The sequence below is a fragment of the Xiphias gladius genome, chromosome 11 (genome assembly GCF_016859285.1).
Source record: "Xiphias gladius isolate SHS-SW01 ecotype Sanya breed wild chromosome 11, ASM1685928v1, whole genome shotgun sequence".
Classification (NCBI taxonomy): Eukaryota; Metazoa; Chordata; class Actinopteri; order Istiophoriformes; family Xiphiidae; genus Xiphias; species Xiphias gladius.
Window position 1 is genome coordinate 16285490 of NC_053410.1, and position 27878 is coordinate 16313367.

Genomic DNA, 27878 nt, shown 5'->3' on the forward strand with positions numbered 1-27878 from the left:
GATTGAAAATCACAGTGCACTGCATGTTCTGAGCAGGCAGGACACCCCATGGCATGTTATATTTTGATATTTTCATAAACATGTCCTATTATTAGCTTGTCCTCCAGCGCTTGTGACATCAGTGTGACTGCAGCAGTCTCCCTTCATGTCTTGGCTTTGCCTATTACACTTCGTCTGACTCACCAGTGGACTGCGCCTCCCAGCTGACTGTAGGCTGACACTCTCTTCCACCTCATTACCAGGAAGGCCAGTGAATGAAGTGAATGCTGCCTCCTAGTCTAGTTAGAAGTTGGCACCTGGGGCTGTAGGATACCTTATGTCATTTACCTTAGAAAACAACTAAGAAAACAGATATAATGAACCAGTTAGACAAGTATCATGCAGCTGTGATATTTCTTTTGAAATTTCATAGTTGCTTGCACAAGATGAAAATACTGACTGCATCCATTTCCACTTTTTGAATATGCCTCTTGCAGAACAGTGAATTTGTCAGATGCTGGCTACAGAAGGAATATTTATCCAAAGAATGGCTTGAATGGCTCTCTCACCGAAAGGCATCACACCCAATTCATATTCTCATATATTTAATGTCCCGTCTGAACAACAAGCTACACTGAAATTTCCTCTGTGCATTTTCCTCAAAAACACATTTGAAATGAATTTAAAGCAGATATGATTCGAACTTAATATTCATGCACCCTCTCCCAAAACTGTAGTGGATGTAGATCTCTAACCTTTGCAACATTAAACCAGTAATTTGTTGACAAAATTATCTTGGCCATGCTAATGCATGCTGCTGTTTGTTTTGGTCTTTGAGCCTGTTCTGTGTACGGTAAGAGTAGTCGTAGCTCATTTAATTCTAAATAGAAAACATAAACACAATATATATTATCTTTTCTTTCTCTTGTGTATCAGAGCATTAATTATGTTTTGATATGATAGTGTTATTCTTTTCTAATGAGCTATGCCGGAAGAATTGCTTATTGCACAAGTAAATTAGGTTCAAATTTTTATGTGGCTCAAACCTACTGTACAGTCATCTGCTGAACTCTACTATATTTCGCTTGTAGAGTTTGTTTAAAGGGCAAGCTCCATTATTAGTAGGTTGTTTAGAGCAAAAGCATAAGGTCACCTTTGTTGCTTTCAGGGGCCACGCCAGCTCTGCAATTTGAAATTTTGCCATTTTGCTAAAGAGACTTAATTATGGATGGGCTGAAGCGAGCATTCATCATATTTCACACCCAATATTATGACATATTTGTCAGAGCATTAATTTAGATTAATGGCATGGGGAGGGTTTTGGGTGATCTGCAAAGCCCTTGACAGCTCATCCCTTCAGAGTCAGATGGTTTTAATGAAGGTGGTCTGCACAGCAGGCAAATGTATAACAAACCTTGGGCTAGTGAAATGTATATAAGGCGCTGTATATCCACATTCTGATAAAAAGACAGTGGCAATGTTCAATATGCAGTAATTGCCCAAAGCTCCATCCACCCACCTAGGTATGTGTGCAGAATTAAGAGGTGCTCAGTCCCAAAATGAATAAATGAAACAATGACAGGGATAAGGGGGAAACCTGTTCTTTAGATAAGATTAGATAAAAATTTAAAAAAAAATGTTAGCTAACAAGGGAACAGTCACCTCAGATAGCTTCAGTGACCTCTGTGTTCATCCCAATTTTGGATAAACTCACATTTAAAATCAGCACTATCCATTTGTTCCATTGTTAGAACAGAGCATTGTTGACACTTGCAGGGCCTCCAAAACGTGATAGCTCCCATTAAAACCCTATTTTACTGAGATTTAGTCAGGCAGGTGTTTGAGCACTAGCTGGACTCTATCCATCCACATGCCTTTCGGCAATCACCTTAACTTTGGCATCGCAGCACACCGAGAGTGCCTGCATTATTCAGATGCATTTTGTGTCTCAGTTATCTGTCATGCAGAGGGCTGTCAAGTGCCATAAAAAGGTGGGTGGTGCTATCGTGTGCTTTCCGCCCGCTGCTGAACTGAAATGAACTTGACACATAGGCAGGAGCACATAAAAACAGGACAGATATTTGTTGTGAGCATGGATGGCAGGGTTGGAGCGGATGCATTCTGGACATTTACATCCTCTCCTGCCCACTTTCATACACATAATAGGACAGCTATGTACTTTAAAATACTGTGCTCACAATACTGCATGAGTCAGGATTTCCAGGATCTGCAATCCAGCAGTGACAAGCTATGTTATGTCACACAAAACTAATTTTAATGAACTGTTCTGGATATTTAAAAATTATGGATGAAGATCATAGAGATGGTTTGTGCAGTTATTTTTATAGGGTCCGAAAACTTTTAGTCAGCTTGTTGTTTACATATTGCTTGAATGACCGTCTTTTAAAGCAATTTCATGAGATAGCAGTGAGTACTATTTAAACGAGGATTTTACCTGTCTTTGCACATATTAATTAATGGCTGCCTCTTTTCAGGTCTGAGTGATTCTTTGATGTGTATCCTTTATTTCAGAAAAGGCATAATGAAAGTCAGTGTTAAAATTTAAATCCTGTCCACTCTCTGTCTCTGTGTCTATCTTGGCTTTGTCTTTACTACAGACAAAGGAAAACCTAACATCACCCAAATCTCCTTCCTTTTTTTGTTTCTCACCCTTTTCCTCTTTTCACTTGTTTTAAAACCCTGCAGAGAATTTATTGCCCTAACCATCACCACAGGCCAACTGCTTTGGATTCAAATCATATCAGCTTAGGAGTCTCTATAATGCCTTCAAATGAGCCAAGTTCTCATTAAAGGAATTTCAAACACCCCACTTAGACCTGATCTGTTGTCTACATCCCTATTACTTTGTCCTATAACCAAAAATAGGGCTTGGAAACGGGCAGGAAGCCCCAGTTCCTCTCACACTACCTTTTATATGGATAGAGTGGTATGCACATTGGTTGACTTGGTTGCTTGGTAACAAGAAGCTAGGCATGTGATTCCCATCTCTGCTTTTTTACATTAAATTATGAAGCCCTTTTATAAGTGATGTGCGGGTTAGCTCATTTTGGCCTTGTACCCATCTGATATTTATAACCGACTCAGCTCAATATCACACAAACAAAACAAAAATCTGCCTCATCCCTGGCCCAGAGGACTAAAATGAGTGCAGGGTGAAAGTGCAAGAAGACTCACAAAAACTATCACTTGGCAGTTTTTTAATCCTTGATGCAATTTACTCAGTAAGATTTCAAGTAGAAGGGAAAGTGGAAACAGTGTTGCTTGGTTATCTGACATTAATAAACATAGTCATTTTCCAGGACAGAAGCTAAATCTAGCAGACATCAGAGCACTGAACCCCAGTGAGTTAGCAAACAAACGTCTTCTTGTTCTAACTCCAGAAGCCGCACTTTGTGCTGCTTGTGGCATTGCGGTCTCCTTTGCCCTCCCCTTGCTCACTCGGAGATGCTGCTGAATAGATAGAAAGCGTTTCTAGTGCAGTTAGAGGCATGAGGTGGTGGATAAAAAAGCATCATGTAAGCACAGATAGATCTGAGACTTGTTTGGGAAACAACTCCTCTATAACCATAAGACGACGAGATAAATACAGTAGTTTTTATTAGCTGATTTTTGATTGATTGTCAGAATGAAGATACTTGCTGTAGCTCATTATTAGCTGAATCCAACTAAAGGAATCACAAGCATTTTTTAACAAGACTATGTATGAGACCATGAATGAGACTATACCAAATTTCATGAAAATCCATCCAATATTTCACCCACAAACACAAATTTCAACCTCATGACGGTGAATTGGGAAAAGTCAGCGTGTCACCAAATTTATTAGGATTCATAAAGTGGGAAACTTGAATGTCTTTAAAATTTTGTGCCAAACCATCTAGTTCATGTTTGGGATATTTTCCAAGATACAGGAAAAATCTGACTAATTGGCTGCACTAGAGGAAAAATCAAGGGATCACCACAGTCAATAGGATTCATTCACTTCGAAGACCATGGACGTCCGTACATAATTTCATGACAATCCCTCTCGAAGCTGTTCTGATATTTCAGTCAGGACCAAAACGGTGAACAGACAGGCTGACCAACATTGCCATACCTAGAGCCACACCGCTATCATGACTAAAAAGCATTTATACACCATGTTATTTAAAGTATTTTCCTTTTTTGTGATCAGTGATGGTGATGATAATGTGTCAGCTGTTTGATTATAATCATAACTGTATTGGGCGTGTTTGGTCTTTCAAATATATGTAAACAAAGAATGGACTAATTTCCTTATTTTAGTTAATTTAGGATTCTACTTTTTTTTTTTCTTTTACTCTGATACTTCTCTTAATGACCAAATACTTGCATATATGACAAAAAACTGAAATGCATGAATATAGCAGTAAACTCTACCTGCAATATCTATAAACTAATTTGGTATTTAATTATTTTTTTCTTCCTAAGTAGTCCCAGAAGAGATTTTATTGTGTTATCAATGCCGTACTCACTTTATTCTATAATTGCTCGTTTATTGTGATGTGCTGCAAGGCCCTCTCACTCACCATGTATTTGTCATCATATTGCCTATGCTGATTACAATAACGGAGAAAATATTTTAGTGGTAATGGCAGTGAGGATGATGTTTTGAATTTTTTAATTTAACGCACAATGCTTCAATACTTCCAAGAAGTGAACTCTGTGAGCTTTAAACACTGCACATAAAGCACTCTAGGTTGTATCAGTATTATTGGCTGCAAGTGTAGGTTGACCCTCAGTAGATGCACTTGTACAGTATATACTGATGAATACTGCTTTATGAGCAGTGCATTGGATAGAGCTTCAGAGATTCTATGTGAGGTTTATGACGGTCCTCTGTTTTCCTCATTACATTACAACTAAAAGTTTACTGTACTTTTTAAGGGGGTGGTGTGGGAGTCAATAAAGTTAATTGTCCAGATCTCCCAAGCAGAAGAAAGAACAGTCACAGGATGAGTAAAAAGGGATGAAGCTGCAAGCTCGAATAACTGAACAGCCTGCTATTGGGAAGGAAAAATAATAAGTAATTTGTGCTCGTGTGAGATTCCTCTTGGAATTCACTTCCGCTGCATGATGTGGTTTTCACAAAGCGAGGCATCTCAGCTTATCGTAAGGTGATCATGGAGGAGGTCACTCAATGCCAGCTGCCCAGGCCAACCAGGACATTAAAACAAGGAGAAACAGGGCGGCCCATTTGTAATGAATTATTGAGAATGTCATATAATGAATCCAGTCTCCCGTCTCTGCAGGGTGCCTAGAGACACAGAAACTGCTGATTGCTCTAACATCAAATGAATGTATTGCATTTTGCATTAACTTATAAATATAGTCATGGAGAAAGTGTCTTGGCTTATTAGTTTTAACTATTTACATGTCAGTGTGTATTAGATAAAAAGCTACATATATATACTATGTACTTACAAATGATTATCCTCACTGGTGAAAGGGACACTGTTTAACACAGAAATACAATTATTTGCTTTGAATATTTGTATTGTTATTAGCAATGTCCTATGAATCTGTAATCACAACACAAAATGTTTGTTGTCAGCTCCATTTGAAATTTTTTATTGGATCATTTTTTTCCCTTAGTTTTTGTGTCAGTTTCTCAGTTATGTATTATTGGAAACTAACCTTCACTTACTATCTCTTCTGCTGGGTATCCCGCCAGTTATAGTAATGTTCATTTTATGCCTGGCTGGTGATGATGAAGAATATCTGTCTTATAAGGGGTGAATTTTCTTTCATTTTGAAAGACATATTTATATGTCCAAATAATTGATTTTTGTTTTTTGTATATATTAGACATCAGTTTTGTTGTAGCACCAATGGTGGCAGAGCTATTAGCAGATAGGTTTGTGTGCCTAAATGTCACTGCTGTCTGCCTTGAAAACACCACTAGAAATTAACAGCAGGGAATGCTAATTGTTGCCATGAAAAATAGCTATGTAGACATTAAAGGTCCTCTCTTGGCATTGATTAAACCCCAAAAAACTCATCTAAGTGCCTAAAAATTTCATATGAAGAAGTTTTTTTGTGAAAAAAAAAATCCCTTCGTGGCATTAAAATGGCTTGGATGTAACTCTACAACTTTGACTCATTTAGTATTTGCAGATCTATGAATATGCAAATTAGCCTTGCCTCTATCTCTACACACCCCTCAGCTGCTGACTCTGACTCTGCTGATCAAACAAACAACCAACCTCTGCTTCTTTTCTGTTTTGCTAGCTACTGTATGTTACACTATGTATGTATATATATATATATATATATATTATACATATATTATACATGTTCAAACTGGAAACTGGCTTCAAAGAAGAAGAAGAAGAGTGAATTGTACAGGGTTGATGTTTCAGAATGGTAATGTGTTTTATGCATCGCTTTCAACAACATTAGACGCAATGGTAATAGATAACATTAGTCTTTGACTTGACTACATTATCAAACAGCTAATAATGTGTTGCTAATGTTAGATAAACCTTGATCCCGATCGTGAGCTACGACTTAGCTACTTTAGCTTGCAAATTACCGATAATTACCTTCACCTGACTTCTCCTCTGATACCCTTCATTTTGCCGTAGCAGAGGTATGCTAGGGCGAAACGATATAGAAAGCCCCACCGCCCCACACAATTGGTTCCTTAGGTATGTGATGTATAAAACCAAGGCTGTCTGAATCCATTTTTTTGAGACAGTTACTGGTACACTGCAGTTCCAAGGTGGAAATACTCAGCCAAGGCATTGACTGCTTATTTCGCTCATGGTATGTCTTGTATCATATAAAAAACACTATCGACAATATCGACATGTTAACAAGGATAAAAACTTGATTTTCACTGGGGTCTGTAAGTGAAAATATGTTGCTTTTTAATGGGAGAAACCACCACAAGCAATAAAATTTTTCACAAAATCAATAATGTTATGTAAGCAGTCCTATTATAAATTTGACTCACTCTTTTATGTGTAATCTACACAGTCTGCTATGAGGGATTTTGTTTTAGCACCAACACTTTAATCTGCAGTAGCATTTTGTATTGTAGCATCCTGGGCAAACAATACCAAAGTTAGGTTCAGAAATATCAGTATGACACTGAGTTAGCAGCAAAACTGTTACTGTTATACTTAACATGGGTCTGGGAAGGTTAACCAGGCATATAAGCTAAAAGGAGATACAGTACATCAGTCATATCAAATGCCAAATAAGGGAATATTTTGTATGATTGAGCTCATGTGCCTTGTGGTGGGTAGCTGGATGGATGGGACTGGGACTTATGATTCAGACTAGAAAAAAAGACAGTTTGGAGAACAGGACCTGTGTGGGATCTGTTGGACTAGATAAAAAAGGCAATGAAATAGACTAGCATAACGTGTCTTTATTTTAGCGTAGGCTACAACCTTAGCTAAGCTGGGGTGTATGGTTTGTAGATTTAAGCTTATATTGATATCACAATCAGAGTTTTGTCAGCATTAAACAACTACAGTTCCCATGAGTCTTGCTGTCAAAGCCCCATCAGACTTGTTGAATACTAACAAAATAATTTGATGTCTTTGTAAAAATTGATTTCTAGTATCAATAGTAGACACTGGTTAAAACCTAGACAATGGAAAGAAATTACAACATCACATTTCAGTTTTTTAAAAAATATAAAAGAAAAAAAGCACTCTGAGAAAAGGCGATGCCTGGCTGAGGCCTGTGTAAAAAAGGGTACTCTAATAAGCTGCACAGGGCAGCTCTCTATTACGGCGGCAAAGGAGGGGCCAGTGAACAAGAGATAACAGGCATTCACCTCTAAAGGTGAATGCCTGCATCGGATGCCACTCCATTTTATTTGGATCAGATTCCTGTCAATCTTGCTCTTTGATTTCCAGACCATCAGTACAGCCACTTCACTACTGCTGTTCTAAGCACAACATATTCTGTGTGTTGCCAGAAACCAATAAATGTGAGGTATGAACACATTGATCAGTTGGACAGTCAGTCAATCAGTCAGTCACTCATGTGTGTGTGAAATCTGACACTTAGCCCATAACCTCAAATGGTACTCGCTCACATTGTATTAAGTGACGCTTGCTTGTTCCTCATTGCAGTCTTGCTAATGTGTGCAAGATTATTTTTTAATTGAAGTGCCTAATGTCAATAATTTTACATTAAAAAAATCAACAGAACTACTAAAGCAGGTAAAGAATGTATAGGCACAAAGAAATCAACTAAAAGGACACTGTATGACATTAAAGGACAGATAGGTGTAGCTATAATAAATATTGTTTTGTCCAACCTGAATGGTCCAAATCCCCAAGATAGTCTGTTTACTAGAATGCAAGACAACATATTTAACATTAACAGAACAACATTATCAGTTGTTGTTTTAGCTGACGTTATTGCCTTCCTGGAATAATTACAACAATCGCACTGGTTTCCCATTGTCTGCTATACCACTATGCTTCTGTATAAAGCTGAGAAAATTATTCAATTACCTGATTAGTCAATTGACAGAAAATTAATTGGCACCTATTTTGACATTTATCAAGCAAAATACCAAACAGTCATTGGATGCAGCTTCCCAAATGTCAGGACTTTGCCTTCTCTTGCATTCCAGTAAACAGACTATCTTGGGGATTTGGACCGTTCGGGTTGGACAAAACAATATTTATTATAGGGGAGGACAAGGCCATAAGTGGCTTGTGAATGCATTTTCTAAGTGAAAATAAGTGAAAATTGACAAATCTAAATAAACAGTGGTTTTAGTGCTAAGACTCGCACTAAGTTCTGCACTGGTGGAGAGCAAAAGTTTTTAATAGAGTTCCCCTTAAGGTATGACATATACTAGATTTGAGATCATTTATAATTCAAAGAAACATAAAGTTCTCCAAACAAACTTAAATTACAACCAGGACTGTGTAAGGTTTTGCCATACAATAGCACTCAACAACAAAGAGACTTTTTATGTCTTCAGTTCTGATTTTGTATCCTCATTTATTTGTTTACAGATCTGTTGACATATTCACACTTTTGGTTGTTTGTGTCCTGTCATAAAAAATATTTTATCAAAATGTACAGCAATATAAGAGTGCAGTTGTAGTGCCAAATCCCAAATCTATTGTAAGGAAATATAATTCATATCATATTTTGTATATCTGGGGGACGTAAATTTATAATGTAGTGTTCCTCTTTACATATGCAGCAAGCTGTTAGACAATTCACAGAACTTGGCACTCTATCCAAGTGGCTGCTAATGAACTTTTGGTCGTCCCATTGGAATATTACATGGGCAAAAATAAATAATAGCAAGCAGATTTATAAGTGCTTGCTTATAGGTTATATTCCTCTTTTGAAAATGATTTATATAACCAGCTTTATTTTTTTTTAATTACAAACTGGGGTATACCTGCAAAATCAGTTAACAGAAGTCACATGACAAATCACATTTTTACACTTCACGTATGTTATGTTGGGTTTACATACAGTCATGATGTAAGACTAACACCTCTGTAATTGTGAGAATGTTGTCTCTATGGCACGTAAAAGGATATTTTTCACCACATGCAGCCACGCGCACCCTAGCTTTTCTTTCTATATATGATGCATGACATTTTAGATCGAGTCTGTGCATGTCCAGATGCAGGGGTTTCAGTTTCATATATGCTGTACCGTTCCATATGTAGACAGTGTTTATGGAGGAAAACCATCCACTCGGAACCCTGCTGCTCTGTTTCTTGTCTGCATAATATTCTGTAAATACAAGAATAGTACATTGTGCCCTCTGATTACCCTCTATTTTTATATCATCGTATGTCCATGGAGATTCAATTACTGGATGAATAAAGTTGATTTATGTGACCATTCAGTGCTGGCTGATTTAAAATCAGGAGGAAATACAGAAAATATGCATTCATCAGTGCCTCTAAATGCCATAATGAGGTGAAAGGACAGTCAAGACTGAAATGGCTCCTTTGCCCATTTGGTGTACTATCATTTTCTAACTAGCTAACTCTGTGTGTAGAAGAAAATGTAGCTATTGATGTCCTTGAACTTTTGCCTAGTTTAATAAATTCTAATTAGATTAGAGCAAGAGAGCGCATGAAAAGACAGCTTTTTTTCCCCTTTGCTGATTAGAGTGTATGCATGGGGCTTTTTTGCATCGAAAAGCTCATTAAGGCTGCTCTCACAGAAGTGAAAGGGAAATGGCAGGAAATGGTTTTGTCATTCAGGGTCACAGATGACAGTTTTTTCCGTGAGAAACACAGAATGAACAAGTGGTTGCCTTCATATGAGGATGTGTCGAATGCTGAAAAATAAATATGTATGGATTATTTAATGCATGTACACAGCCAGGCCTATTCAGCATGAGCATCTGACAAAATTCCAAGTTATTCCAAGCACTTCGATGAATTTAAACAGTGAGAGTCATTTTGTCACATTCATCCAAGCAAGATCACAATAAACTGGTAGACATTATGTAGAATAGTCGCCATCACCATGACAGATTTTTCTCTTCGAATCAACTGCTTTACGTGGTGCGACCAATGATTTGAAAGAAGGGGATATGTTTTAAATGAACCCCTTTTTCAAAGCCTTACCGCAGTTTTGTTGAGAAGCAGAACACCTGAGAGTATCATATCATATCAGACAGGTACACCAACAATAGGTCAGATAGACTATTCAGCTAAAGCTATTGGGGGGTCAGGGTGCTGCGGGCCTTTGAAAATCCACATTCCTCTGCAGCAAATATGTCGCCAGCTCCCTTTTTCAGTGCTCTGCAGAGCGCAGCTGAATTGACAGCAGCCATTGTGGGCCCAGATAATGTACTTCGATCATCCTTAATGTCATCATAGGTAAAAAGGCTCAGAAGCTGGATTGAATGGGCTTTATTTCCTCCCATATCCAAGAAGAAAAATGGAAATCATTGTAATCATAAGATTTAGAACTGTGCTTCTTTAGCACACTAATTATACTGACCAGCCGAGCTGTGTTATGTGTATAGGGATGGAAATGTGAAATAGTGTTCTAGCTGTTTTAGATATGTTGGTGGCCTCTGGGTGGAAAACATTTAAGCAGTCATGTTTGGGTTAAGGCTGATTTAATTCATTTAATTCTTTTTTTTTTTTTTTTTTTTTTTATAACACTTAATATTCTGGACGTGGTAGGCTTTAGGGAAAGCTTGTGGTCTGGTAATCAATTTCATACACTGGCCAACAGTTAGATGTTGAATGGCTAATTGACCACAGTAATGGTGCATGGCTATGTGGTGGTGGACGATGGAGACGTGCACATTAAAAAACAATTAATTTCCAATACTAATGTCACTCTTGGCTGCCTCTGCTGCTACATATAACAAGGAGCTGTCACTGATAAGTCATTTCATACTCCATCTAGGATTTGATCCAGGCTATGCAAAGTTAGAAGGGCTTCTAACTTGTTGAATTGAGATACACTTTTGAGTTTCTCCTTTTTAGAGCCAACTGATGAGGATTTAGGCCGATGAGTTTATTTAACACCGTTCCCTCCTTCTTTGCAAAAGCCACAAGGTCACAGGTCTGGTCATGCACTAATCACATTTTCTGTTTCTTGCCACTGAGTCAATTTTTTTTTTTACTCTTGTTTGCAGTATGTTTCAAGCTGCAGCAGGCAACTCTGCACTTATTTTGAAAGTTGGAATACCATCTTTTTCTAGAAATCATAACATGACTTCAATAAACCACAAATTTAAGCTCTGATTTTACGGTGTCAGTGGCTGGGCAAAGTCGGATTTGATTTTAAAAAAGAGCCAGTGGGTTCAGCCATCAGTGATGAATACTGCTTTCTGGTTGTGGAGCGTTTGCTGGTGGCTGTTTAGGAGAGCGTTTGTTTTCATTTTTTCAATCAAATTTTGATGTATTACTTCTAGTGTGTGTTTATTTATTTATTTACATGCACATGGCTATTTTGTTTTATATAGTTGCCTTGCACTGCAACCATAGCAAAACAATTTGATTGAGAAATCACAGTAACCCAATTTCCCTGTGAAATAATCTGTGTGTGAATGGTACATTTGATAACCCAGTTAATGTACAGAAAGATATAGCAGACTACAGGAAAAATCTTTGTTACTGTCATATTGTCAGATGAGGAAAATGGAACAACTTCACTGGTGTTTATGCTTTTTTCTATATCTGAATGAATGTTGCTTTCCCCCTGAACTGTGATGTTTTTGTTTTATCTCCCACCATTATTGGCAATACAGCTGTTAGTACAGAGACAAACCACTTTGCATCTGGTTAACACCATGGCCTAATATGGTCAAAGAGAAAGACCCAAAAATGACAAATGTGATGTGCAAGTGAATGAAAATATTTTCCTGTTTGTTTGTTATCAGGTCTTTCATCAGTTTTTATAAGGATGATTCCAAAGGCTTCTAGTGGATAACAACCTTAGACCTTTTCAGGATGCAAAAATAAAAACATCATGAATTAATTATGCCAAGTTTTTTAATGCACCCTTTCTTTTCGTATTCCACACAGTTCCTTTGCCCTGCTGAAATCACAATTATCCTCCACAAAGACTCAGCATAATTTCAACAGCGCTACTCAGAATAATTTAAAATTAAGATAATGGTTCTATAGTCTATTATTATAACAGTATTTAGCATCTCTTTGATATAGTGTTTCAAAAATTTGAAAAATAGGACTTCAAATACATTTTTTTGTTTAACTTTTAACTTTAAAAACGTACCCAGCATCCTGCTTGTCCAGTTCAGTTTAGTTGAGATTTTATTGTGGGACCTTTCCTGTGTGATAGGTTTTGTAACTCTGACAATGTGCCTATTCATTTGGCTTTGCCTCTTTTCCAAAACTCTTTGGCAAACTCACTCTGAAAAAGATTGGGAGAGAAATTTTACAGTAGCTGAAATGGGCCAGATTTGAACCCAGTACATGATCACAATGTGTTGTGTGTTTGTGTCTGGAATATACTGTGTTTCCAGAGATCATCAAGCGGTTAAATCCTGTGCCTCTAAAGCTACATGCCCCCTTGTCCTGGGACTCCTTTTTCACTCCTTTGTTTCCAATCCCCTCTCTCCCTCAACACTTTACAACAGTCTAAATAAAGAAGCAAAAGTACTACAGGTTAGAGGGCTGCCCACCTCACTTAAAAAAAAAAAAAAAAAAACTCTGAGATTGTGTGGTTTCACCTCTGTCACTGCTCAGGCTAAAGTTTCTATGTTTTTCTTAGATGGCTAGTGTACATCTATATAATATATACATAAATATGTATATACATACATACATACATATATATGTATATACATACATACATACATATACATATACATACATACATACATACACATACATACATACATTATATATATATATATATATATATATATATATATTATATACACACACAAATTAATGAAACTGTATGTGCTTAGTTATAAAAAATACAAATGTAATTATAATCCAGTACAGCCATGCATGGTTTTGAAACTGTAATAACTGTAATGGTTCTCATGTTTCCAGACTTGGCATCAGAATCCATTAAGTAAAAATCCTACTGCGCTGCTGTGCTGCTCATGTCTGAGGACATTTAAGCATCGCCACTGTGTCCTTGTAATTATTTTGGAGAGCATATTTGCTTTAACATGAGCTTAGCCAATGAGCCAAGACAGGGCATGTTGCAGGCATCTTCCTCATGACTAACTTGCATATGACACAGTGTTCCCTGTGCTGATAGATGCAGGGTGGCAGTCTGAAGCAGTGGGTTTTACCACTGCAAAAGGATCAGACATGATTGGTGCTGTGGAAAAGCTGACAGCATGAATTATGAAAGTCTCATTAGGGGCTGTTGGGAATGATTTATCTTGCTACGAAATATGGTCATACAACCACATTTGCCTCCATGGTTACAGAGTCTATATTGTGTTTTGCTCTTTTAATTTCTTAGGTGTATCATTTTCCATTTATTAGTGAGGAATTTCCATGGAGGCAAAACCATGACTCTATTAAATTGAAGGTCACTACTTGCTATGCCAAGCAAAATGGCTCAGAAAAGGACAAAGTATGCTCTTTGAACATTGGCTGCAGTCGCAAAGGTGCTAAAAAATGTGTCATGTTTCTCACTTGACAGATGCATTGCTTGGCATGGTGGCGTTGAGCTTGGCAGTGCGTGTGACTGCCAGGTCATCTACTGGGGTTGTGTGTTTGTATACTGATGCCAAGTGCTGTTTCCATGTATTTCCAATACAGCAGGAGCATTGTAGTATCAATACTGCAAAGGACAATTATCCAAAACGTATAACATTATTTTAAGATCATATCCTGCTGGTCAAAAAAATAAATAATATAACTCTTGTTTTGAGGCAATTTGCCAAAACTTAGAGAATATTTCATTTAATGTTTGAAGTGTGCGACTAGCGCCCCTGATTTAAGAAAGCCTCAGTATCTCACAAAGTGTATGTGCACTTTCTATACTTTTCATGTAACATGACTTCTCTGTCTGAAAAGGTTTCATTAGTAATCCGCTTCCATCCTTGTTTCTGTCGGTGCACAGTAGTCCTTTCAGTTGTGTCCCTGCAGCAGCCCCACTTTTAGTCACGGGTGGTTCAGTAGTGTTGCTTTTTGAAAAGGCTGGTGATTTTGCAAGTTATAAGCTGCAATCTTGGCATTGCTTTCACTTTAAAATGCTCCATAGGCGGATCCATTTTCTGATAGCATCATGCAGTTGAGCTGAAAACACGACACATTGCTCACATTATCATGCAGAGGGTACATCCTTGTGAAAACCCGGAATAGATAACAAGGAAATGAGTATCTTCATTTGTTGTTGTTGTTGTTTTCCATTTTCCCCCTCTTATTTAAACCAAAATGAAGTCTACTTTCTGAAGATTGATAAGCAAGCATTTGTGTACAACCGCCATAATGTGGACGACGCTTTTGATTTGCGTGGTGGCTGTTTATTATAGTATATATAATGTTTAGACTGTGAAATATGCATCCAAATTGTGTACATGTTTGGATGAGTTGAAATGATATGAAAACAGACTGCTGAAGCCTGTTCCCAGAAGTGTATGGAAAAGAGGGGGGAATGATCTGCTCACGGCACCCAGCAACAGGGCTTCTTGATCCAGTGCTTTGATAACGTCAGAGCTCCATCTAGGTTGCTTTGTGAGGTACTGCTCAATAACCTTGTGATTTAGCATTGTGCTGGAAATTATCAATGTAATCTCCAGTAGCCACTCATTTGCCTACACATCAGTAATACAAATATATCCTCTCTGCTCACAGCAGACTGTATCCGGAGTGCTTGTCTCACTGCAGTCACTCCATTGTTAGGCGAGTTCACATGACTTTTCAATGAGGTGCAGTGCCAGTTGCACAGAATTCTAATTTGGCTTCAATCTAAGTCATTAGAAGAGTCAACAGGAAGCAAACAGATGGCAGAAGGAATATGATGGATAATTGTATGTCTCGGAGGACAATTCGTAATTTGTATCTGATTCCGTGCAACCCCCTCATTTTCTTAATGAGGGACTAATTGAGTTTTTTAGATTGGCTCAAGCATATGGTCCCACCAATAGAGAGAGTCTTGTATAATAGCTGTAAGGAGATACATTGAGGACACTGGAGTAGATAGATAAGGTTAGGTCTGAATGGTAGTCTGATTTTAAGGTTGGAGTAATGTTTAAGACTCAAATTGGATGTGCACGTGTGAGCTAAAATGGAGGTGCATCTTCATTACATCATAATCATCGTCACTATCATCATCATCATCATATTTATGATTATTTTTTGCATTAAGAAGTAGTCTTTCACAGTTTTGTCTAAAACACTGACACTTACTGTGAAAAAATAAAATGTACTGTCCTGCCTCTAAACTGTTGGAATAAATAAAACACAGTAGTGGAATATGGACTTTACCTATGAATAAATGTATATTTGATGTTTTCTTATGTAATGTATTTTTTTATGTATTCCACTGTAACATATAATGACTGATTTTTTTTTGCTTTCCCATGGAATGTGTTTTTGTTATTAGAACCTTTCCTTCTGTCGCTGTTGTATTATTCATGTTTTTAATTGTAATTGTTGTGTATTTTCTGTAGAGAAAAATGCATAATCAACCAGAAGGCTTTGATCACTTTTCTGCATTGATGTTTAGATTTAATACCTCCACGAAACAAGCAAATGAACAGCTACTGTTGGTACAGACAAGAGTTTTTAAAACCTTAAATTATATTATTGTTTTAGGATGTGGTCAGTATTGCCTTTTGTAAAGGTTACTTTCTTTTTTATAGTTTGGCGTCTTTTTATATTTAAATATATTTTCATTGTAATTCACAACTCAAAGAGAAGTCCAATAATATTTACAAATGTAGTTTAAGTACCTTACAACCCAGGAATATCACTACATTTGACCAAAAACTTGCCAGCCTCAGTAGCTCAGCTGTTGAGAAATGGATTAAAGACAGGCATGGGACAGGGAGGTATCCCTCTTCCTGGTCTGCATGGACTGTGGACTTGTCTCTATTTTGGGAACTTACACTCTTCAAAGTGCAGTGGTAATGAAGTGCCTCTTATTAAGAGCTACATTTGTGACAGTCAGTCAGTCACGCAGGCATGCATGGAGGGCAGTAAGCGGAGCAACCCTGATAGTAGCTACTCATAGTGTCTTCTGAGTAAAGGCTCATTTCATGCAAGGTTAGACGCATCAGTCATTGGACATGGGGCTGGCTTTTACTACCTTTCAATAAAATCACACATGGAACGTGTCCACACACTGAAGATGAACCTGGAAATGAAACGTCTTCCTTTGGACACTCTGCGGCTGGCATGATCAGTGTCAGTGCCTAAGCTTAAAATTCTCTGCATGCAGTGGATCAAAGCTTGGGTCCATGAGCGTGTGTCCCAGGGAACTTTCATTCTCTTTGATTGTGTGCTGAGTCTTTATTTGTTTGTAATGTGTGCTGCGTGTACTTAGTAGCAGGACATTAATTAAATCAAGCGTGGGTATCTTTTGTAAATATGGCCACTAATTAAGCTTGAAAGCATCAATGAGCTATGATGGGTCAGATAAGTGTCGAGCCTACCAAATCAGGATCCCATGAATAGTTTTACTTGGGCAGGAAAATACTGTCCAGCACTACCCACACCTTTGACACTATGATGAAGGCCTGTGTTGCCACAGAACATACAATAACACCATTGCCTCAAATTCTGAGTCCTTGTATCCCTCTGTCATAACCTTCATTCATTGTCCCCTGCTGACATCACAGCCCAGTGGTTGTTGCACCTGCATAGCCAGTACCTTGAGCAGACATTGTTAAATTTTGGTTGAAGATTTTTCATTTTTGTGGCTGCTTCACAGCTGCCATGGCTACATGCAGTTCTGGCTTTACTAGATGCACCCCTGGAGATCATCTTCCAAAGCTGACTGAAAGAAGTTATTTTCCTTTCCTTTTTGGAGCAGCCAGACATATCTCACAGTAAAATCGACTTGCAAAGGAGTCTGACTCACGACACTAGCCAGCCTATAATTTCAGTTTCTTAAAGTTGGGAGGGAAGTATTTATGCCCAAAGTAGCCTAATCTCATTTCCACCTCTTTATTACTCACCTGATATGTTGATAATCCCTGAAAGGCAAGCATGAATGAAATGAATGCCATTGTAAACTGATGGCACAGCATGGTGGCAAAAAGCAGCCCTTGCTTGCACCTTTTAAAAGATCTTTTTTTGCACTTACTGAAGGTAATTGCAGGTTTGATGTTGCAAAGTGTTACTGAAGGGAGTTCAAAATCTGGTTCAGTGAATTAGTGAATTAAGAGCTTACAAAAACTTAAATGTGAGAAATGGGAAAATGGTGGATGCACTAATTTGCCTGTGTGTGTGTGTGTGTGTGTGTGTGTGTGTGTGTGTGTGTGTGTGTTTGTGTGTGTGTGTGTGTGCGCATTAGGTAACTGAATTTCTTTCCTGTTTTCTGTGACAGTTAAAATATGAGAATTTCCAAAAATATTTTGTCTATAATTTTGTAAGTCAGTCAGTCAAAATTCATTTTTCAAAGCATCATAAAATGTTAGCCACCTTTGGTTAAACTTGCTTCGATGTCTGCTAATGCTAACAAATATGTAGAGACATGTTACCCTAGCTGGAACTGTATTCGGTTCATATATGTATGGTCATCTGTCTATAGTGAGACAAAAATCACGAGTGAATCTACCATTATAATCTCAGGAAGACAGAGGACATTTCCTCTTGATACAAAACACGTATTTTTGTTTGATGGAGTTTGTAATTTTATCTAAAGGGAAATACATTACACAGAGGAAATCATGTAGATGTTACAGTCTAACGATACATTGTTAGGATATCAGTCTATGAAAGTGGAGGTTAGGAAAGCATCATACAAGCACAAGTATATATTTGACCAGTAATCTCACCCCTGCATGTACAGTGGATCTGAATAAAAAGGACAACCATTTTATTCCAGTATGATGACAGGTTATGATTTTCATGGTGGCCTGTAGCCTCACTTTGTTGAGTAAATATAATAAACTGTACATTGACTGCAGTCCCATTACAGTATCCGCACGGTCTGCTAGATACACTAGCCTATATGACTGCTTTTTGTACATTTTTAATGCTAAATATTCCCTCAATTATTACTAATTCCATGCATTTACTATAATCCATATAATACTGGCTATAAACTAATTGAGGTCTACTTGTAAGAACTATATATGAAACTTTTCTTCAGGAGCAACTCCTTTCTGATTTTTTAAATTTCTTTTTATTTTGAAATGATTGCTAGAAAAAAGTGCATGCCTTCAACCTAACGGGTTTTTCCTGTTATAGAAGGAAAGGTGCTTATTGCTGATCTGTCTGCCAAGGTCATCTGCGCAGTTCAGCTCCCTATTTTACACAAATGTATTTATCTTCCACAAATGTGTTGGGTATTTCTGAAAAGCAATCCTGCTATTCCTCAGTTTCGTCAGTCCTGCTAAATTTAATGGTCATCGTGACACCTGTAGAAATGTAATTTTTAATTTTTAGCCCGAAAATGCATGTTTTTGTCAGTAACGCACGCATCGAGGTTATGTGCATGCAAAACGAAGTGAATGAATCGCTCATTGCAGTAAAGGAAAGAAACAGTAATGGATTTGTCTGAATGGTATTGTCTCTCCTTTGTTGTTGAAGCGTGATGGTTGATGGATATCAATAAAAAATATCCTCTCTCAGGACTGAAGAACAGACAGCACATAAAACTTAAACTGAATTTTCTTGAAAACACACTGTTTAATAGTTCTGAATACTGGCCAAAACTTCAAAATTAGGCTGCCTCAAATCAAAGAAATGTTTCTCAGTAATGATACGCTAAAAGCATCATCTGCGCTTTCTGCCTTGTAATACAGCGAAGACACATTGTTTCAGGCTGTTTTGACAAATGACTACAGCCTGTCCCTCCAGTTATTAAAATTCTGGTTTGTCTTTAATGTTCACGATCATATGGCCACGGGCTTGAATACAATCCTAGTAGTTCAGTTAAAACTTTTCTGGTGTCATGTTTAGACATCCTACTCTTCGCCATTCTACCTCTGGCTCTCTGAAACACAGCGTTAGGATTAACATCTTGGCTTTGTGGCATCAAAAGAGACTGCAGTCTCATATGCTTAAAACTGAGACTTCTTATGCACCAAATTAACCAATTCTCATTTGTGTACCAACAGGTTGAGCTTTTTTAATAGCTTCCTGTCCAGACTGATTTAGATATAATTACTCAAACCTCCATCATGAAACGATGAGTCTCTGATGATGAAACACTTCTATTTAAAAATGTGTGACGTTTGATTCATACAGTACGTTCTCTTTAATGACTGTTTGTCATTTAAGCATCTTACTGACAATTTTGCTTAATGACAGTTTTATAATCGCTTTAATGTTGCAGTGGTTTTGTTGTGTTGTTCATCATGGACTGCTCAGAGCTAGGTTAGATTAGGTGTGACTTACTGTAGGGCTAATATCACTGTTTATTAGGCTGGGTTGATCAATGTTTTGCAGAGGCAAGTCATTTCCAAACGGTATGACGGAGTTACGATCAATGATTTGTGAAGCCAGTCATGTTGATTGGTGTTTAAAAAGGACAAGATGGAATAAAACAGCCTCCAGCATTATACTGTACAGTATGTCCTCCTTGGTACAGGGACCAACCAGCGTCTTTACATTTCTGTAGCCTCTAAATGTAAATAATAGAACAGAGGGCTAGGTAAGAATCATCATTCAGTACAGTATATACAGAAAAACACACAAAGTTCTGAAGCTCTGAAATTGGTAATGCTGTTGCTTTTTTTATGGAATAAAGGACAGAGGAAAGTATATTGATTTGTACACATTTTTCAACCTTTGTTTTGCATTATTAACATTGAATGTTATTGAAAGCATGAAAACCCTTAAAAGAAGCCATGGGATTTTGTAGGTATTGTTGTTATCCATCCAGTCCAGCTGAGCCAAGTGGCATGAAAGTGCTACTGTATGCTATCTTATAGTTTTAATGGTTAGTTCCATGCCCTGCTTTTTGTACAATTTGCTATGTAGCAGATGTTCAGGCAGACTAAATCAGAGAGCCCTTTAATTCTGCCAAATGGGGAATAGGTTCATAATCCAAGACACCACAGGGTAGAGCACGAAATACAGTAAAGAGATAACATGTCAAAGTATCTACAGTAGTTAGCCTTACATGACTGAACGTTAGATCAACTGCCCGCTGTTTGTCCAACCATCAGTGTTCAGTCCTTTCTGTTTAATTTGAGCAAAACAGATGTGGACATGATCAAGTCAGACTGAAAGACCTTTGAAACAGCTTCTGAAGCTTGTTACTTCATGCAGTCATGGTTCTGAGGATGCCAATCAGCATCAAAAGGCTGCAATGTACGTTTCTATCTAGCGGCTTTCTGGCCATTCACTATAGACTCTTAATATTCACAATTCTTACGCAAACACGAGCACGGTTTTCCTGATGCTGTACTGGGAAGGGATGCTTTTTGACTGTAGCTGAAAACCCAGTCACTTTTTTGTCTTGATTAATTAATTTATTTATTTATTTTTCTTAATCCAATCATGGAACATGTTTGTTAATATGATTTGGTTAATGCCAACAGTCTGATGCGCAGATCAAACAGCTGTCTTTTTTTGTAGTCAAATGATTTACCGTATAATTAGTCATAAAATTTTAGCTTTCAGTGGAACATGATCAGATGAGATGACAGATTTCATACTCTGGGCCCTACTGCAGAGGGAGGTCAGTCTTTCTAGGCTTGCAGTCTGCTGTAGGAAAGACTGGAATCTGAGGCTACAAACTATATTAAGCAATAATGTAAACATCCTCCCTTATCAATGGCTGATGCATTGTATTGTCTAATGTACTAACATAAGCTATGTGTGAATTTGTTGTTGATGCATCACCTGCATTGCCTATTTGCAAATGATATAATCACTTCATTAGGACCACACTTGCAAAAGTAATGCTAGTTTGTAATTAAAACAAGTGTTCAAAAACAATTTGCATGAGCTATTTAAGTAAGTAAAATATAAACGTTGTTTTACGGTGTGTCGCTTTGACTTAAAACAGCTGATGCAAATTCTTATCTAAATGCAATATTGCTAGCATCACTTTTCTCAGTGTGGCATCAGAACTCATTGTCTCTTTGTCCCTTTAAGGGAAACAAAGAGGGCATGCATTGTAATGAATACAGCTCAGAATACATTTGTCTAATTTTACAAAGGTTCACAATACTTTGGACTGGGTCAACAAAAAAAGAAATCCCACAAAGATGACAAACTGTTGAGTAAACTGTGGATCAATAGCATGTTATGTTCATGACCCCCTCCTCTGTGGCTTTCTGATGGCTTACACATTTTTATTTTCATTTTGTTTTCTTTTCTTTTCTGGGTGTGCAGGAGGGCGGGTGGGAGGGAGGGAGCTGGTCTGATGAAGTGTTAGAGCCTTAAAAACCGATGTCAGTTTATTTGCATGTTTGCTATGTGTCTACGCTGTGCTTTCAAACTCAATTAATACTTCCAACTCACCCTTATAAATTTGTTGCATTGTTCTATGCTCTAGAGTAAAGGAAAAATTAAATACAAACTTGTGTGGTCTTTGTTTCTAGCCATGTACTGCAGTTGCTTTGAACATCCTGAAAAACAGTATGTAATAAGCTTTTGTTCTCAGAAGATCATGTTTAAGTCTAGCTTTCATATGAACCTCTATTTTGTCCCATAGAATATGGAATGATCGGAGAGCATACAGTAAAAAGTCAGCGGCCAAGATCAGTTCATGACACAAAGGCCCTGCAGGAGCAAGCTGAATCTGCTAAATTTATGGCACAAACTGGTAATACAATAGTTATGTTTCCTTACTTTATTTTGTTAACTAAACTTAATTTCATCATGCATGCTCTCTCTTGTGCTGCACCTTTTAAGTGGAAATGTTTTTGCATTATTATTTTTTCCTACTCATTCTCTATTGCTACATATGAACTAGGAAGATAAATTTCCCTTTTCTCTATGAATATTTACTTCTACTGACTGACTACAGCACTATAGAACATAATTGGGTTTTGTGGGTTTTGTGACTCTGTTTGGTTTTTTTTTGTCAAAATAGTGAGTTGGCAAGTGGGTTACCCTTACAGTATATTCATAGAACATTAATTAAACAGCAGTTTAAAACTAAGGCCCTGATGTAGTTAATCATTTCCTTCAAGAGATGATAAATTAAATGTCATTCGATGAAAAACCCACCCCTTCAGCCAAATATGAAACACATACTTGGCAAAAGTTGAACTGATAGATGCTGCCCTAAGGGATAAAATGAAACTATGTGGATTAATCGAGTGAAGCATCCAATACATTAAAAAGCCAAAATGATCTAAAGTCATAATGATATTTACAACCTACCACCTCAGTACTTTTAATAAAAATCACAAATTACTGAAATGAGTGACAGCAATATTAAGGCAAACCTTAATTTTGCTTTCATTTTTTAGTTATTTTAATCTTTACAATACTTTAATCTATCTAGAAAACACTTTTTTTAGTGGGTGGGTGTAGATCTCGCTGCTACTGAGATTTTTTTATTCTTTATTTTCATTTTTGGGAAATGTTTTACTTTTTTCATGTGTTGTTCCATTTAAATTGCTGTCATTGTTTCAAAAATCCTTTCATGACAAATTTAATTTGTGGCACACCATACATACATACATACATATATACATACATACCGGTACTAACATACACTCATTAACACTTCTCCACGCTCCAGATTTGTTGTTTCCCTGTCGAGTCGCTTCACCGTGCTTTTCTGTTTCTCATTCTCACACGATTTACTCGCCCTGTACTGCCTCTTTTAACAAATTGATCCACCTTTCAGTCTATTTTATGATCTGCAAAATTAAGGGCAGGGTTAGGTCCCTATTTGGCTGAATCTGTGTCCTTGATAATACATGCTGAGAAATTACTTTAAAGCATATTGTGCTTAAAATTCTAATATGATTTGATGACTTCCAATGGCATAAATGTATTCAGAGCTGCAATTGAAACTATTCCTCTTTGTATTAAATTATTCCTCTAATGCATAATGCCTCAAAGAGAATGAATACTTCACCTGAGGGTTTAACATAATCAAACATCAATTATTCGGTGACTACTCTGATGTAGGAATTTGATTGTCCACTCACATGTCACCAAATAATGTATTCTTTTTTCATTTAGGCTACCATGGCTTTGGAAATCACCCCACTGCCTCATCATAATATACAACTTTATTTGGCATTTCATGGCTTATTGATATTTGGCCCTTTTGGACCATGAAGATTGAAAGAGATCTTGAGATGAGTGTAACAACTATGGCCATCTTCCTTACTAACTGCTACCACGTAATATGTGATTTTTTAATGACAATATGTCTGCATGCAGAGTTTAACTACTACTATATCTGCTTGCCAAAAAACGTCCATATGGGCTCAAAGGCCTGGACAATAGAAACAGAATCTATTTCCATTCTGTGGCGTAAATGCTACCTGTTACCTTTTCTTGTGGGTACTCACTATTGAAATTTGAATATATTGAAAACCGTTTGCTTGGAGCTAAATTCACACGCATGAAAATGGCTGTGATCTGCTGAATAAAATCAGCTAACTTTCTCATTTTCCTCCAGGAGTTAACAAGTCAATATGGAATTGAAAATCAGTTGAATCCATCATCTAAACCACAGAATTTGCTCCACTGTTGTCAAGGAAACTAGATAGTTTGCTGCAGTGCAAGGGAATCCAAATCTCAGAACTCTTTCTGAACTAACACCCATTAAAATCCATTTTATTTTCTCAGATGTTGTCTTTCTTGCATGTCACCATGTTCCTATTGTTTGTTTATGCTGATTTTCTCACTTTGTTTAAACATGTTGTTGGGTTTCATTGAAATGCATGAATTATTTATCCGAAGATGAAGTGAAATGGTTCATTCTTATAATTCTAGCTATGCCTTCTCTGTGATCTTTGCATAAGTGCACATTTAAAATCTGATTCATTTACACATCTCTCCTAAACTATAAGGACCACCGTTTACGCAACCACTCTCAGTGATTGCAGTCACAAAACACTTTATTATGCTGCATACAAAAAAAAACGCTAGTCAGAGGAGTTAAGCTTCCAATTCAGTATTTATCAAAGATCACATAAAGGTAGTATAGACTGTACAATAGTGTTTTTGTAAATCTTAAAGGCCCCACCTCACCCCAACGTAACTCATGTTGGCCCCTCCTCATTTTACTCAACCTTGCCCACCCTGCCCCACCCCGCCCCGTTAGCCCTGCCCCAGGACCATATTGCTGCATTTAACTAGTGTCACCCTTCTCCCACACAGGTGAATCAGGTGCAGAGGAGTGGTCCCAGTGGAGCTCATGCTCCGTAACATGCGGTCAAGGGTCGCAGGTGCGAACAAGAACATGTGTCTCACCATACGGAACACACTGCAGCGGCCCTTTAAGAGAATCAAGGGTTTGCAATAACACTGCCCCTTGTCCAGGTAGTGTTAGCCGCAGATTCTTGAATATTAATGTTTTGCCTATTTGTTGTTTATATGGGAGGAGATATGTTGTTGTGTTTTAACAAAATTTTCAATATGTCTATTTAAGAATGTATAATCATGACTGTATTTGTTATTATTATTAATCTGATGTTTTCTTTTCTGATGCTATTCTGTGCATATGTTTTTTTTTGATAATCACATTTGTGTTTTCCATTTCATATAACTGTAAGGCAATTCATCAGCATTGAAATGGTTTAATGACATGTGGTTCTGCATGGAGCTTGGGGAGCAGTAGATACTGATATGTCATCAGCTTCATTTCCTTGAAGGTCAGCCATGCATTTTAAAATAGGTTGGCAGCGTTTCTTCAAACACGCTGTAAGGCATTTCTTCTTCAACCCTTGGTGGCATGGCAGATGAGTCACTGGTAGTCAGGTATCAGCATCAGATGCTTTTCTGACTGGTGATTGCAGAGCGCTAATGTTTTGTCCGAATGCATCTGGTAGGATGGTCATTCTAAACAATTCTCCATTATCCATTTTTGGGATTGTTTACACAGACAAATATGCAGATTTAGTATTGAGATTCAGAACTCATGCTTAGTCAAGATCTGATGGTGCTGTTATGTGTAGTGCTTCTGTGACTGCATCACAAACTCTTAAGTATAGTTGATCAAAAATGCTGTCAGCTCCATCTTCTAACATTCTGATTAGGATCTACTAAACTTAAAAATTTAGATGTGGCATGTGTAAATGGGAATTTGGCAGTTTTCAAAAGGATCATTTTCTTACTGTGTGTGGACACTAAGAGCTAAAAAGAGAATGTGTCATTTGAAAAGAACAGCTTCCTCAATACCAGTGTTGGTGTGACTCCACTTTGGCCATTAATATTTAGTATAGACAGCACATAAAGCTTCATTTTCTCAAGAAAAAAAAAAGCTACACAGCCCAATTCCAGGTATATGCACTAATTTGCATGAAGGATTATTATTAATTTAGAACCAGTACTAAGAGCTGCCCATGTGAATTCATTATTGTCCTTGATTTATCTCAAGACCTGCAGACATTAGACGTTTGCTTGTGGCTAAATGTAGAGCCAGAATTTTCTTTCCCATAATAAAGTAGAAACAGTAATCACCAGTTAACTGGGCCATAAAACTCTGGGAAACCTCAAAAGCAATTTGGTATTTTCTCACAAGAGTCAGACTGTGTTAAAACTTTTCATTTTTAGAGAAAATAAGAGAGGGAGAATTAAGATGAGAGTCTTTTTAATTCCCAAAATGTCACAAGTCTTAATTTATCATATAGTTTCATGGGTTATTAGTTAGACCATAGCAAATGTACTGTAGTCCCACAGTTTTGATAAATTGTATTGCCTGTAATATCTGAAGGATCATGGTTTTTCTCAACATGTACTTATATAAAAACCCTGGCACTGGGATCATAGAATTTGTTTGTGTCATCCTAAAAAATGTAGCTGATATAGCACTAACCGTACCTAGTTACAGTAGCAAACTGCTACTAAAAAATACCACCTGGCATGGTGCCACGTGAAGCACAGAGTTTATATCTAATGTTCTGAAAGGCAGACAGATTGATCCGCTTTCTTCAAAATGTCTGTAGTATGCCAAGGCAGAAGGGTATCTCCAGAACAGAGTATGCTCAAAGTAAAGACACTTTGCAGCAGTCTAAGAGGAACCTCACCTTATAGTCACCATCGCTGAAAACATCAGCATCATCTGTGAACATTGGTTCAGGCGCTGCAGGCTGCAGATCAAGCGTGCTGTTAGAAATTCTGGGCCTTCATACAAGTTGTGATCCTGTTGATACAACACAATGCATCTGCTAAAATACAGCAACATTTCTGTGTCAAAAAAATATGCCTTTTGAATGAGTAGTCCCCCTTTACAACCCAAGCAGCAGCACCCATGCCTTTTTCTTTTTTTCCTACTGAATTCTAGTGCAGTTATTCTGCAGGACGAAAGCAGCCCAGTCTATAGGTATTCTGTTAATATTTCACATTTCTGCAGTGCAGGATTTAGATCCAGTGCCAACGTTCAGTGCCAGTACAGAATTAGTGTGAAGTTCTTATACTGTAGCACAGAATAAAGTGTGTTGACTTCAGTATCAGCATGCACTATTATTCTGTTGGAAAATTTAACATCATTAATTGTTTATATTACTCCAGCTCTCAATTTATTAAGTTTTTATCAAGTTATTAAAACACTTCACACTTAAAATAACACCAAGCAAAATCAGAGTAAAACAGATATGGCAAGCATGTTTATCATTGTATTCCATCCTGTCATGGTTGCTAAACTTTCAAAATGGGCAGCCTAACTTAGTTGCATTTGTGCTAATATTTATTATTTTTTAACAAAACAGTAGACATTTCACAATGACTGGTTTGTTTGGGTTCGGGGTCCTTCTACATTTTCAAATCGACCAATTACCGTGTAGCATCAGTCAATTTGAAAGTTCGTGGCTGCCAGGATGAGGGCCATTTTATCTTTTCATTACTCTCATCAGGTGAGAAACTATTGTCTTTTTAACGGCAGACTGACTGATATAGCTCATTACTCCGCGTCCTAGAACCCCGCTGCCACCCAGGTCCGCATAAAACACACGAAACAGCCATACCTCTGAACTTGGGCGAGAGACGTCCCTTCGCCGCACTTGGCCCGGCGCGGTTTTTCCCTTTAACCACCAAAGCCACGTAAACAACGGACCGCGTGCTCTGCGCACGCGCAGACACATACGTCGTACATGGACGCCGACCTACTCTACAGGATATTAAGGCCACCGCGGC

The 27878-nt window shown here is 37.6% G+C and overlaps 1 protein-coding gene and 1 long non-coding RNA gene across 4 annotated transcripts in view; one reads left to right on the top strand and one right to left on the bottom strand.

The window, feature by feature from the left end:
* adgrb3 (adhesion G protein-coupled receptor B3) overlaps nt 1-27878 on the top strand; it is a 115797-nt gene that overhangs the window by 24255 nt on the left and 63664 nt on the right. For all 3 annotated transcript variants that reach the window (XM_040140138.1, XM_040140140.1, XM_040140139.1), the window contains exons 3-4: nt 22270-22380; nt 24906-25067. In XM_040140138.1, coding sequence (XP_039996072.1) covers nt 22270-22380; nt 24906-25067 — 273 coding nt within the window. The remainder of the gene's footprint in view (nt 1-22269; nt 22381-24905; nt 25068-27878) is intronic.
* LOC120796940 lies at nt 9656-27783 on the bottom strand. The gene is made up of 3 exons (XR_005708444.1): nt 27710-27783; nt 26774-26889; nt 9656-9753 (listed from the first exon to the last, which is right to left on the bottom strand). It is a non-coding gene; the product is annotated as an uncharacterized LOC120796940 (long non-coding RNA).